The sequence below is a fragment of the Lithobates pipiens genome, unplaced genomic scaffold, assembly GCF_037356315.1.
Source record: "Lithobates pipiens isolate NorthernLeopardFrog02 unplaced genomic scaffold, aLitPip1_a1.2 Scaffold_13, whole genome shotgun sequence".
NCBI classification, from domain to species: Eukaryota; Metazoa; Chordata; class Amphibia; order Anura; family Ranidae; genus Lithobates; species Lithobates pipiens.
Window position 1 is genome coordinate 349568383 of NW_027507718.1, and position 13675 is coordinate 349582057.

Genomic DNA, 13675 nt, shown 5'->3' on the forward strand with positions numbered 1-13675 from the left:
ATAATTATACACTATATTAATATGCAGGGCCAATTATTCATACTGACTTGCTCCATGCTGCAATTGAAGCCATTGTCTATAACTTGCACTTGACCCGAAGAAAGTAAAATACTGATGAACTGCTCTCTATATAATGTTATATACAGTATATGTTATTACTAGTTCAGTATACTATTGGCCATATACTGTGTGTACAAAATTATAATTGGTGTGTCTATCCTCGCAGATCCCTAAAGCCGCGTACACACGGGCGGACTGTCTGGCCAACTTAGTCCGTCGAAACACATTTCAGCGGACAGTCCGCTCGTGTGTGGGCTTCAGCGGACTTTTTCAGCGTGCAGTCTGGTGGACTAAGTATTTCGGAATTTCCGTAATATTGTCCGTCAGACTTTGGTTTCAGCGGACAATCCGCTCGTGAGTAGGCTAGTTCGACGGACTAAGTATGGCGCATGCTCAGAAAGGATTTACACGGCGGAAGGTTGCATTGCTGTGTATTGGACTTCCTATTTCTAGTCCCGTCGTACGTGCTGTACACGTCATCACGCAAGCTTTCAACGGACTGTTTGTGCATCGTGTGTGGTCAAGTCCGTTCATTCGAAAGTAGGACGGACCGTCCGTCGGATTGTCTGACGGACTAAGTTGGCCATACAGTCCGCCCGTGTGTACGCGGCTTAACTAAGCAAATAACTTTTTTTTTTGTGTGTATATGGAAATGGTGATAATGTTGTAAGTAATAATTGCTGTACTTCACATTATTTCCATTAAGGGGTTTATTTTATTTCCCTTTGACAAACCTTATCTCATCCTAAACAGCTGTTTCAATTTTGATTTATCAGCAAGTTGAGTTACCCACTGGCTTCCTATATGTCACTGTCAATTACAGCAGTGAGACTTATACACCTGACAAAACAAGGTCTCAGTTCCTGTAGCCAATATAAAGGGGTCTTACACCCCCTATAGTTTTTTCAACTATTTTACTGCAAAGAATATCCAGCAGGAATCGTGAAAGTGGTGGCAAGAGCGGACTATTCTTTTATTATATTGGACATACCTCCCAACTTTTTGAGATGGGAATGAGGGACACCTATTAGCAAAAGTATGTAGGCATAGGACACACCCCCTGTCAAGCCCCCTTAAAGGAGAATTATACAGGCTCTCCTCACTTAACAACAAGGCTCCGTTCCAACGACCAGGTCATTAAACAAATTGGTTGTTAATTGAAGAGTCAAAAGTAATCAATATTTTAAACATTCTTAACTACTGTACTGTATTGTATATGTCTAAACACAAAACTCCAGCTCAATAAAGTTTTAATTTTCATAAGTACAGTAAACAAACAAAAATTCTGTACTGTACAATACAATGATATACAACGCGTCGTTCGGGTGGGGAGAGCTGTTTGTAAGTCCGAACGGTCGTTAAACAGGTAAGTCCTTAAACGAGAAGTATCTTTACAAAAAATTATTAGTTAAACCCACCAGTGTTTTTTCCAGCCCTATTCATTTATATTGGCTTATGAAATTTACAAATGCAGCAATTTAGAAATTGGATGAAAGGTTTAGCACTGGGAAACACTTTTTGAAAGATAAAAAGTGCATTTTATATACAACTATATAGATCAGACCAAAATGAGGGACAAATTAAGAGGAAAGAGCAACAGAGAGTGACTTTGTTCCAAATCAGGGACAATCCCTCAAAATCAGGGACAGTTGGGAGCTATGTATTGGATGTTATTAAGATATGTAAGAATCTTGTGGTTATACTTTCTGGAGTGGAATATACAGTTCCTTGCAAAAGTATTCACCCCCTTGTCTTTTTACCTATTTTGTTGCATTACAGCCTTTAGTTCAATGTTTTTTTTAATCTGAATTATATGTGATGGATCAGAACACAATAGTCTAAGTTGGTGAAGTAAAATTAGAAAAATATATACATAAAACTATTTTTCAGGAATAGAAAACCCCCCTTTGTTATGAAGCCCATAAAAAGCTCTGGTGCAACCAATTACCTTTAGAAGTCACATAATTAGTGAAATGATGTCCACCTGTGTGCAATCTAAGTGTCACATGATCTGCCATTACATACACACACACCTTTTAGAAAGGCCCCAGAGGCTGCAATACCTAAGCAAGAGGCATCACTAACCAAACACTGTCATGAAGACCAAGGAATGTTCTAAACAAGTAAGCAACAATGTTGTTGAGAAGTACAAGTCAGGGTTAGGTTATAAAATAATATCCAAATCTTTGATGATCCCTAGGAGCTCCATCAATTCTATCATAACCAAATGGAAAGAACATGGCACAACAGCAAACCTGGCAAGAGATGGCCGCACGCCAAAACTCACAGACCGGGCAAGGAGGGCATTAATCAGAGAGGCAGCACAGAGACCTACGGTAAACCTGGAGGGGCTGCAGAGTTCCACAGCAGAGACTGGGGTATCTGTACATAGGACGACAATAAGCCATACGCTCCATAAATTTGGGCTTTATGGCAGAGTGGCCAGAAGAAAGCCATTACTTTCAGAAAAAAAACAAAATGGCCCATTTGCGTTTGCGAAAAGGCATGTGGGAGACTCCCAAAATGTAAGGTGCTCTGGTCTGATGAGACTAAAATTTTACTTTTTGTCCATCAAAAAAAATGCTATATCTGGCACAAAACCCAACACATCATATCACCCAAAGAACACCATCCCCACAGTGAATCATGGTGCTGGCAGCATCATGCTGTGGGGATGTTTTTCAGTAGTCGGGACTGGGAAACTGGTCAGAGTTGAGGGAAAGATGGATGGTGCTAAATACAGGGATATTATTGAGCAAAACCTGTACCACTCTGTATGTGATTTGAGGCTAGGACGGAGGTTCCTTCCAGCAGGACAATTATCCCAAACACACTGCTAAAGCAACACTTGAGTAATTTAAGGGGAAACATGTAAATGTGTTGGAATGGCCTAGTCAAAGCCCAGACCTCAATCCAATAGAAAATCTGTGGTCAGACTTAAAGATTTCTGTTCACAAGTGCAAACCATCCAACTTGAAGGAGCTGAAGCAGTTTTGCAGGGAGGAATGGGAAAAAATCCCAGTGGTAAGATGTGGCAAGCTCATAGAAACTTAACCAAAGCAACTTGGAGCTGTGATAGCCGCGAAAGGTGGCTCTACAAAGTATTGACTTTAGGGTGGTATATAGTTAAGCGCATTGACTTATTCTGTTATTTTGTCTTATTTGTTGTTTGCTTCACAATAAAAAAAAAATCTTCAAAGTTGTGGGCATGTTCTGTAAATTAAATGATGCAAATCCTCAAACAATCCATGTTAAATCCAGGTTCTAAGGCAACAAAACACGAAAAATGTCAAGGGGGTGAATACTTTTGCAAGGCACTGTAATTCTGTACAATATTTCAGAACTTTTGCAAGATAAGTACATTAGTTACCTTATTGTGCTACTGAATGCAGTGCTACTGAATACATGACCTTTCTGTGCTCTAAGATTACCATAATTTTTAGAGTAGTAATTTTAGTGTCCATCATTAGGGAGTCATTAGGATCCCCTGGTAGATGTTGCTTCCCCTTGAAAACCTGCAGCAGCATTTTTGTGACATCTTTTAAAAAACAATCAAATTATGCACAACAAGGAAAAATATTTTATTTTTACAGATCATTTTACATGATACATTTGCAAAAATTGAATTATTACTCCGCATATTATGCCAAGATTTACAAGTCATCTCATATATGTAACTCGGCATTTCATATGTCCTGATCTCATTTTTCATTCTCAGATCGATGTTTCATTATGTCGGTAAAACATTCTCATCTGTATGTATGACATGGGTTCATTGGATGGTGCCAGAGAAATATCCAGTCATATGGTCATCGCATGTCATTAAGGATTGTCATTCAACTGTAAGAACTATACTGTCATGTCTGCTCTGTTATTCAGCGTTACTCTTTATTTTTTGTTCACATACATGTGTGTGCACATTAGGCTGGACTTCCAATTATATAAATTGTTCTACTCTACAGCTGTGTTAATTCATTTCATTTATGACACAAATACTAGTAAAGTTTTTTATTTTAGCCATCTACAGTAAAAAACAATTTTTGTACACATTGATGTCATCATTGTGTCTCAGGACTTCCCTATACAATGCAGGCATGCCTGGCTGGTGGGAGTGGCCAGCAGGGTGCTCTACCTAGCTTCCTGAAAACATCACAGCACCCTGCCCCGGTACTCCTTTCAAGAGTCTTAAAGTGTTACTAAAGTCAAACATTTTTTTATTCAAATAAAATATGTTATGCTCACCTGCTCTGGTATTGCACAGAGCAGACCCTTTACTCCTCTTCTCGGGTCCCCCAGCGGCGATCCTGGCTCCTCCTTCTTTGTGTGTTCCCATAGTAAATTGCTTACTATAAAGGCACACAGAGTCTGCATGCTCCCGAGCTGTGTGTCTATGGAGCCATGCCCCCCACATCCTCCTAACTGCCTTTAATTGACAACAGCATGAGCCAATTGATCCTGCTGCCGCTCGAGTGCTGTATGAAGAGGAGAGGGTAGAATAGATGCAGCAGTGCACAGCGCTGGATCTATTCTCCCCTTTTTTTCCCTTTTACACAGTGAATTTTTTATCTTCATGCAAAGAACGCATTAAGGTAAAAAACATTGTTAGCTTGAGTATCGCTTTAAGTCTTGATACAAAACAGTGGGCTGGCACTTAAGAGGAGGGAATTTTCACACTGATGCATGTGCCTTTGCATGAATTTTGCTGCATTTTCAGAAAAAGCTCCCAATGCAATAGAAATCAATGGCAAAGGGCATGTAACCCACACAAAACCTATGGGTACAATGCGCTGCACTTTCAGTGCAGAAAAATGCACCACATCAGTGTGAAAGAGCGCTAGTGCAAATATCAAAATGGCTTCATGGGTGTGTGTCAGTTTGAAAGTAGTGGGTGTTCCTGAGTAGAGTGCATTCCTTCCATGATCTAAAGAAGTTAAATCCAATGCATGGACAGTAAGGTTGGAAGGGAAAGAACTAAATAATGCTGAACATTCATCAGCTAGAAAATGTGAAGGGGGCTATCTAACATGCTGCAGCTTAAAAATTCACACTGTAGGACCATCACAGCATGCAATTACAGAACAGAAGAGCATGGGCATCCGTAGAACTTTTTTCAGAGGTGGGGGGGGCATAATTTTAAGGTCATACATGCTCTGCCCCCTTTTGACAATGTCATTATCACGGTCAGAGACTGCAGACGTAGTACAGGAGATGGTCAGAGACTGAGGACATAGTACAGGAGACGGTCAGAAACTGCAGACGTAGTACAGGAGATGGTCAGAGACTGTGGACATAGTACAGGAGACGGTCAGAGACTGTGAACATGGTACAGGAGACTGTCAGAGACACTGAACATGGCACAGGAGATGGTCAGAAACTGTGGACATGGTACAGGAGATGGTCAAAGACCAGGAACATGATACAGGAGATGGTCAGTGACTGTGGACATGGCTTAGAACAGTGGTCATCAACCCTGTCCTCAGGGCCCACTAAACAGGCCAGGTTTGCAAGATAACTGAAATACATCACAGGTGATATCATTGGCTGCTCAGTGATTGCAGTATTCTAGTCTGCATATCCCCAAGGTAATACATAAAATCTGGCCTGTTAGTGGGCCCTGAGGACAGGGTTGATGACCACTTGCTTAGAAGATGGTCTGAGATTGCGGACATAGTACAGGAGACGATCAGAGACTGCAGACATGGTAGGAGACGGTCAGAGACTGCGGACATGGCACAGGAGATGATCAGAGACTGTGGACATGGTACAGGAGACGGTCAGAGACTGTGGACATAGTACAGGAGATGGTCAGAAATTGCAGATGTAGTACAGGAGATGGCCAGAGACCCTAAGGCCCCACTTTGCTTGTCAGCTTCAATTATTACTGTCCTTTCCCCCAGTCACAGTGCCCGGCCCCAACTTATGTCACCTTCTATTTCAGTTATACATCTTATTGCATTTCTTCACCTTCTAATAATGATATCCCGGAGTGGTGGTCAGCAGCAGTGGTGCAGGGTCCCTCAAAAACAGTCAACTGGGCCGGGGGCGGGAGGAGAAGTCAGGCACAGGCAGCCGTGGAATCGGATGGATCTTTGAGGCAGTCTAATTGATGCCACTGGGCGGTGGGCAGGGGCCACTGGTGCCAGAGAAGGAGGTGGGTGGGGACTGAAGAAGATCAGTCCCAACCTGCCCTGCTGCCTGCACGTCACTGGGCTCCATGGCGAGAAGGAGGAGGTGGGTGGAGATAGTGAGACAGTCTCAGGACGCAGTGCAGAGTGCAGCATTAGATGCAGGCCTCACTCCACTCGGTCTTGCTGAGACTCTGATTCTGATGTCACTGGTTGCTAGACGCCAGGCGAGGTGGCCCTAGCACCCATTGCCGAACTTCCGCATATCATTTAGTAGGGTGTCCTGTGTCCTCTATTTCAGTGGTTCTCAACCCTGCCCTCAAGTACCCCCAACAGGCCATGTTTTTGGAATTTCTCTGAGATAAAATAGCTGTCCAAAATACCAAGCCATTGACTCTGATTTAAAGCACTTTTGAAAGATAAAGGCAAACTTTCAAACATGGTCTGTTGGGGGTATTTGAGGACAGGGTTGATAACCACTGCTCTATTTAATTCCGGGACACTGTATTGTCCCAGAATAAAGGTGCCCGGCACTAGTGACACACATGCAGGAGAGGTTTAACTGATTAACTGTTCAAGATTGAAGTTCAACTTAACTGGTTCCCGACCTTCTCACGCAGATATACTGAGGCAGAATGGGTCTCCTGGGTGAAATCTCATATGGGTATGGCCTGGGGGGGGTGCTTTGAGGCGGGGGGGCCCTACACCCCTCACCCCAAAGCACCTTGTCATCATGTTGATGAGGACAAGGGCCTCTTCCCAACAACCCTGGCCAGTGATTGTCTGTCAGGGTCTGCAGGTGGAGGCTTATTGGAATCTGGAAGCCCCCTTTAAGCAGATCCCACCCCCCCCCCCCATGTGAATGAGTATGGGGTACATTGTATTCCTACACATTCACCTAAAAAAAGTGTCAAAAATAAACACAGTCCACAGGTTTTTTAAGTATTTTTTTAAGGCAGTTATGGCATCTCTTTGACTTATTCTCCCCTCTCCGGCTCTTCTCCCTCCTCCACTGTTGTCTTCTGCCTCTGCCGGTTCTTCTCCCTCTGTCTGATGTCTTCTCGCTCTTTTGCCAGGTCTTCTATGCTGTCCTCTCCCTCTGTTCTTCTTCCAATGTTGACTCAATGCGATCTCCCGGTGTAATTCTGGGTCCGCCATGTGCAATGACTTATATTAGCATGGGGCGGGGCCACCCACCAACGTCATCCAGATGCCCGTCTCCTTTGAGTATGCTTTTGGTCTTGGAGGAAGACTATACAAACCTGGCCAACAATACAAAAGATGCTAATTACTGAGCCTAAGTAGTATAAAATGATAGGGTTGATACATTAAAGGTCACAAAATGAGAACGTTCCAATGCTTCATGCTAAGTTTCCATTTATTTTAAGGTAAATACCTATTAAGACAATTAAGAAACAGAATGATGTAATCTACCCATAGTACTTCTCCCAGGATCAGCACATAAAGGAGTAATGTATTTTACCCTAAAAACAAATCCCCTTCTCCACTTTCAGGTTTCTGCATGATTGGCATACTGGGCAGGTTGGTGTTCCCATAGCAAAGGGGCAGAAAACTTTATGTATGAAAACATAATACAGGTTACAACCAACTTAGTTATCGCTTCTATATTTATATCCTAAATTGTGTCTCCTTTTGTTTCCCTAGGTATATTTTCAGTTCTGAGCTTGGCGTCTGAATGTACTACCCTAGCCCAGGAGCTGCCAAAGGTGTCATATGTGAAAGCAATTGACGTATGGCTAATCACATGCCTCCTCTTTGGCTTTGCCTCTCTTGTCCAGTATGCTGTAGTGCAGGTCTTCATGAACAGCCCAAAGAGAATTGAAGCAGAGAAAGCCAAAATTGCAAAGGCTGAACAAGCTGAAAAGGGAGCCAACGCAACAAAAAAGAATACAGTAAATGGGACGGGTACACCAGTCCATATCAGCACATTACAAGTATGTCTTCCTCCTGTATCATTATTACATTATGATTACAGATGCTCATATTTGTATAGATAAAATGACCATGTGATCAATTAAGGGTCACATATAACCATTTTCAAAATAACCAATAAAGTGGAGTCATGGACTTAGTATGTGGTGCACCCTCTGGAGAGCCACTGGAAATATAGGTCCTGTTTCCCCCCTCAGAGCACATACAACCAAGCACACAGCATTTCTTGCATTTTTCCATTGTCTCCAAAGAATAGTCTAGGGTTTTCTTTTGGGGGTTTTATTGAGAAAGATAAACTGGGATAGGTAGAGGGAACGTGGGATACTGGAAATTGTAGAACTAGATTATTGGAGGACTCATCAATTTCTGGCTACACTTCAAAGACTGCTGGCTGCACTCCACACATTGTTTCACAGGATCTCTATACTGACGGTTACCTGTACTCCTTTCAGAGTTTAAAAGCTAAACACAGTGACTAACGTCTCAGCAATCGGTTGCCTCCTGCTGATATCCACCAGGTGCTTCCTAGTGAGGGAGATGTAGACTCACACCTCCATAGAACATCTAGACTCTACCACCAACTTCCCCCTGGCTCTCTCCAGTGAGTTTCCACAGACCCCATTTGATCCTTGGTTCTCAGCATAAGAATAAACCCTCCCAGCTTAGCCCTGCTGGAACTTCGGGGTCTTCCTAATAGATCCTTCCACAAAGCAGCCCCAGGGGCACAGTGGTCTCCTCCAGCAGAACTAGACTCCGGAACTCTGCGCCTGATGCTCAGGCCTCAGACTATTTATGAGCTCCCTCGACACTTTCTGGGCACAGCTCCACAGGGATTGGCTGGAGTCTCATTAATATTCAGGCTGCCTGTTATGTCCTTCCTCCCACTATACTTTCGGAATCCTCTAGAAGACAGGGGGATGCAACAGAACAGCAGCCTCTGAAACACCTGCTTCGCTTATTTCAGAGGGGCTAATCTATATTTACCTAGCAGTCTACTCTATAATAGGTGGGCGCTACATTTATAGAGTCTTCTGACTTGTATCAATTGAGTAAGAGCTTCACATGTGATACAAATTGAAACAATTTCAGTAGTAAGTTAGAACCAGAGATATTCGAGTTAAAGTCGGACCTGTGTGTATTGAGGATCCAATGCAGAAGCACTTTGCAGACAGCCTACTTTCAGTCTGAGTGTAATAGTTATGTAAAAAAAGGAGCATTTGGGAGCTGATGACATAGTCCTATATTCATAGATAGATTTTCATTCATGGAAAGTATAGTACAGCATTCATGAATGGAGCAGGGGAGATGGAAAGGACAGGCATAGTCAGCATTTTTGAGTGCCTGTGACAGGTCCCTTGGCTCCATTGAACTCCGCAGCACCGGAAGAAGGATGAACTGGGGTAGGGAGTGGGAACATGGGATTCTGGAAACTGTAGAACTATATTATTGGACGACTCCCCACTACACTTTGAAGCTACACTTCAAAGACTGCTGGAACTAGATTATTGGAGGACTCCTCAATTTCTGGCTACACTTCAAAGACTGCTGGCTGCACTCCACACATTGTTTCACAGGATCTCTATGCTGACGGTTACCTGTACTCCTTTCAGAGTTTAAAAGTTAAACACAGTGACTATCGGTTGCCTCCTGCTGATATCCACCAGGTGCTTCCTAGTGAGGGAGATGTAGACTCACACCTCCATAGAACAGCTAGACTCTACCACCAACTTCCTCCTGGCTCTCGTCAGTGAGTTTCCCCAGACCCCTTTTGATCCTTGGTTCTCAACTTGAGAATAAGTCCTCCCAGCTAAGCCTAGTTGGGACCTCGGTGTCTTTCTAACAGATCCTTCCAGAAAGCAGCCCCAGAGGCATATGGAGTCTCCTCCAGCAGAACTAGAAACTAAAACTGTGGGGTATGGGAGGGGGCAGAGGACAGAGAATTTCAGCAATGACAGGGAATACTTTGGATTAAATGTAAGTACCATCCATTGTGTTGATTTTTTAACAACTGTTTTACCTAAAGTTAGGCTTATAGTTTTGCTTGTTTTATCTGCCAAAGGATTTGTATTTTTGTTCATCCAGTTCTGAAAATTGCACAGCTAAGCCACACAGCACCACTCTGTCTGGCAGGACAAGAGGCCTGTTTTTTTCAATGCAATAGTTCAGTAACACTTTTGCCGCGTACACACGATCAGACTATCCAGCAGACTTGGTCCGGCGGACAATCCACCCGTGTGTGGGCTCCGGTGGACTTTCCCAAAAGTCCGGCGGACTTACAAAGTAGTTTTGACTCAAAAATCTGGCGGTCTGTGTGCTAGTCCGCCAGACTTTTGAAATGAACGGACTTTCCCGCACATGGAGGAAAGTCCATTCATTTTGAACGCGACTCCAGGTAGACGGAACTAGCAAAGGAGGTCAATGTAGCCGACTTCGTGGCGACATTGACACGCCGCTGGCCCCGTCACCTGGTATGGACTTAAAGGGGAAGCCCTATGCTGAAAAAACATCATGGGGTTCCCCCCCAAGTTCCATATCAGACCCTTATCCGAGCATGCAGCCCGGCCGGTCAGGCCGTGTGCCCTCAACATGGGGGTTGCTTTGGGGAAGGGGGGCCCTGCACCCCCCCACCCCAAAGCACCTTGTCCCCATGTTGATGAGGACAAGGGCCTCTTCCCGACAACCCTGGTCGTTGGTTGTCGGGGTCTGCGGGCGGGGGGCTTATCAGAATCCGGGAGCCCCCTTTAACACCACACAAGGGTTTAAAATAATTTATTGCACAGCTCCAGGGGGGGTGCTCGCTCGTCCCCACCCCCTTTCCTGACCTGCCGGGCTGCGTGCTCGGATAAGGGTTTGATATGGAACTTGGGGGGGGGCCCCCACGCCGTTTTTTCGGCATAGGGCTTCCCCTTTAAGTCCATACCAGGTGACGGGGGCCAGTGACGTGTCAATCTCGCTGCCTAAGGCGGCGACATTGACTTCCTTCACTAGTCCCGGCTACCTGGAGCTGCGTTCAAAATGAACGGACTTTCCTCCGTGTGTGGGCAAGTCCGTTCATTTCAAAAGTATGGTGGACTCCCGCCATAGTCCGGCGGAAAAGTCTGGTTGTGTGTGGGCAGGTCCGCTCGTTCGGAAAGTCCGGCGGACCTCCACTTCAAAGTCCGGCGGTTTGTCCGCCGGGCTAAGTCCACCAGACAGTCTGATCGTGTGTACGCGGCATTACAGGTCTCATCCCTCCCTCTGTGACCAGACAGTGAAAAGAGGAACAAAACGTTTCTCCCTGTCACTCTGTAGAATTCTTCTCTCAGCTTGTCCCTTACACTTTAGAACAACTGATTGGCTTCTTGTAGGGCTTATCCTCCCCTCCAGTCTGAGCTCTGCTGTACAAAGAGGAGGTTGATCCCTAGTAAAATTCTGATATTTATACTGCTTATATTTGAAAAAATACATTTAATTGTGTGTTCATGAATACAGAGCTGCATTAATATGTACCTATTTTTTTGTCTGCCTGGAATTCACATATGTCCATCCACTTATGCCGCGTACACACGATCGGAATTCCAAGCAGAAATAGACCGATGAGAGATTTTCATCGCAAAATGTAACCGCGTGTATGCTCCATCGGAATTTAGCTGTCCGAATTTCCGCCAGCCAAAAATTTATAGCATGTTCTCAATTTTCCCAATGGAAAAACGTTCTATTGGAAATTCCGATCGTGTGTATGCAATTCCGACACGCCAAAAATCACGCATGCTCAGATTCAACTACGAGACAGAAGCTATTGGCTACTGGCTATTAAACTTCCTTTTTCTAGTCCTGTCGTACGTGTTGTTACATAGATACATCGTTTGTCAGGTTGAAAAAAGACACACGTCCATCTAGTTGTGCGTCACCGCTTTCTAAACGATTGGAATTTGGTGTGATCGTGTGTAGGCAAGACAGCTTGAGCGGAATTCCGTCGGAAAAACCATCATAGCTTTTTCCGACGAGAATTCCGATCAAGTGTACGCGGCATAAGTTGTGCTTTACTTGCCTGCGTTTTATTATTATATGACCTTTTTGAATTACAGTTATTAGAAACATTTTTCCATTTGCATCAACGTTCTGTGCAGAGTAATATTTTTTTATCACAATATTGAATACTACTTTTTGGTGAACTTTATATTATTTTCCAATATAACTAGAGGCTTTTTTTCTACGTAAGCAAAAGTTTTTACTTCCCAGCGGGTACATTCTGGTATCGACGTAACATTTGCAGTTTGATGTTTATTTTATATATTCTTAGATCAATAATTCATCTGGCTGTTTATTATTCCCAGGTCGGAGAAACAAGATGCAAAAAAGTCTGCACGTCTAAATCTGATCTGAGATCCAATGACTTTAGCATCGTTGGAAGCTTGCCTAGAGATTTTGAATTGTCCAATTATGACTGTTATGGAAAACCAATTGAAGTCCTCAATGGCCTGGGAAAATCCCAAGCCAAAATTAACAAAAAGCCTCCTCCTGCCAAGCCAGTGATTCCATCGGAAGCCAAACGGATCGACCTGTACTCAAGAGCATTGTTTCCATTCAGCTTCTTGTTCTTTAATGTCATATATTGGCTTGTATATTTATGATAGCACCAGTTTTCACTTTGAGTTCACCAGACAAGCCACCATTATTCTCACCCTCCTTAAGGCCAACCTGTGATCTTGTCTACATTTGCAGAGCGATATCCTACATTGTAGATGCCATGCAACTGTAATATTAATTGGCTTTTTTAAATGGAAGCATGACACTGCAATGTCTGTGCTTAAACTGATGTACATAAGTGTAAGGTCAACACTCGGCTATACACACAGTTATGAGTAACGCTTACATAAATCCCCCAACCTCTACTGTTTTCATATGAAAAGTTATGAAATGCTTATAAAGAAAATTGTGCACGTTGAGCCTCATTCAGATCATATATGTAGTACTTAAAGGTCAATTCTAATTATTTTCAAATGAAAAAAAAAAAATATATATATATATGTATATGTTTGGATAGCACTGTGTCCGAACAAATATGTACAGTTCTTCATATAATATATATATATATACTGACTTCGTAATTAAACAATAGAGTTAAAAAAAGCTCTTATCAATGTGTAAGATAAATGATCAAAGACTATTTTTTGTAAAATGATCTATTTAAGAAGTTGCGCTGTATCCTTTGCGTGAGCTATAATTAATGTGTTAAAAAAAAATATTAAAAACTGTAAATTAAATATTGTCTCAAGTATGCTAATCCAAAAACTACGTTTTTAAACAATGTTCAAATGATATTTAAAAAAAAGGGGGGCCAGGTATGTATTAGGGATGAGCCGAACACCCCCCGGTTCGGTTCGCACCAGAACTTTTGAACGGACCCCAAATTCGTACGAACTTTAGAACCCTATTGAAGTCTATGGGACTCGAACGTTTGAAATTAAAAGTGCTAATTTTAATGGCTAATATGCAAGATACTGTCCTAAAAAGGGTTTGGGGACCTGGCTCCTGCCCCAGGGGACATGGGTCAA

General features: G+C 43.1%; 1 protein-coding gene across 2 annotated transcripts in view; it reads left to right on the plus strand.

The window, feature by feature from the left end:
• GLRB (glycine receptor beta) overlaps window positions 1–13384 on the plus strand; it is a 202994-nt gene extending 189610 nt beyond the window's left edge. For both annotated transcript variants that reach the window (XM_077477106.1, XM_077477105.1), the window contains 2 exons: window positions 7851–8140; window positions 12455–13384. In XM_077477106.1, the coding sequence (XP_077333232.1) occupies window positions 7851–8140; window positions 12455–12751 (587 nt within the window). In that variant the 3' untranslated portion in view covers window positions 12752–13384. The remainder of the gene's footprint in view (window positions 1–7850; window positions 8141–12454) is intronic.
• Window positions 13385–13675: the final 291 nt, after the last annotated feature.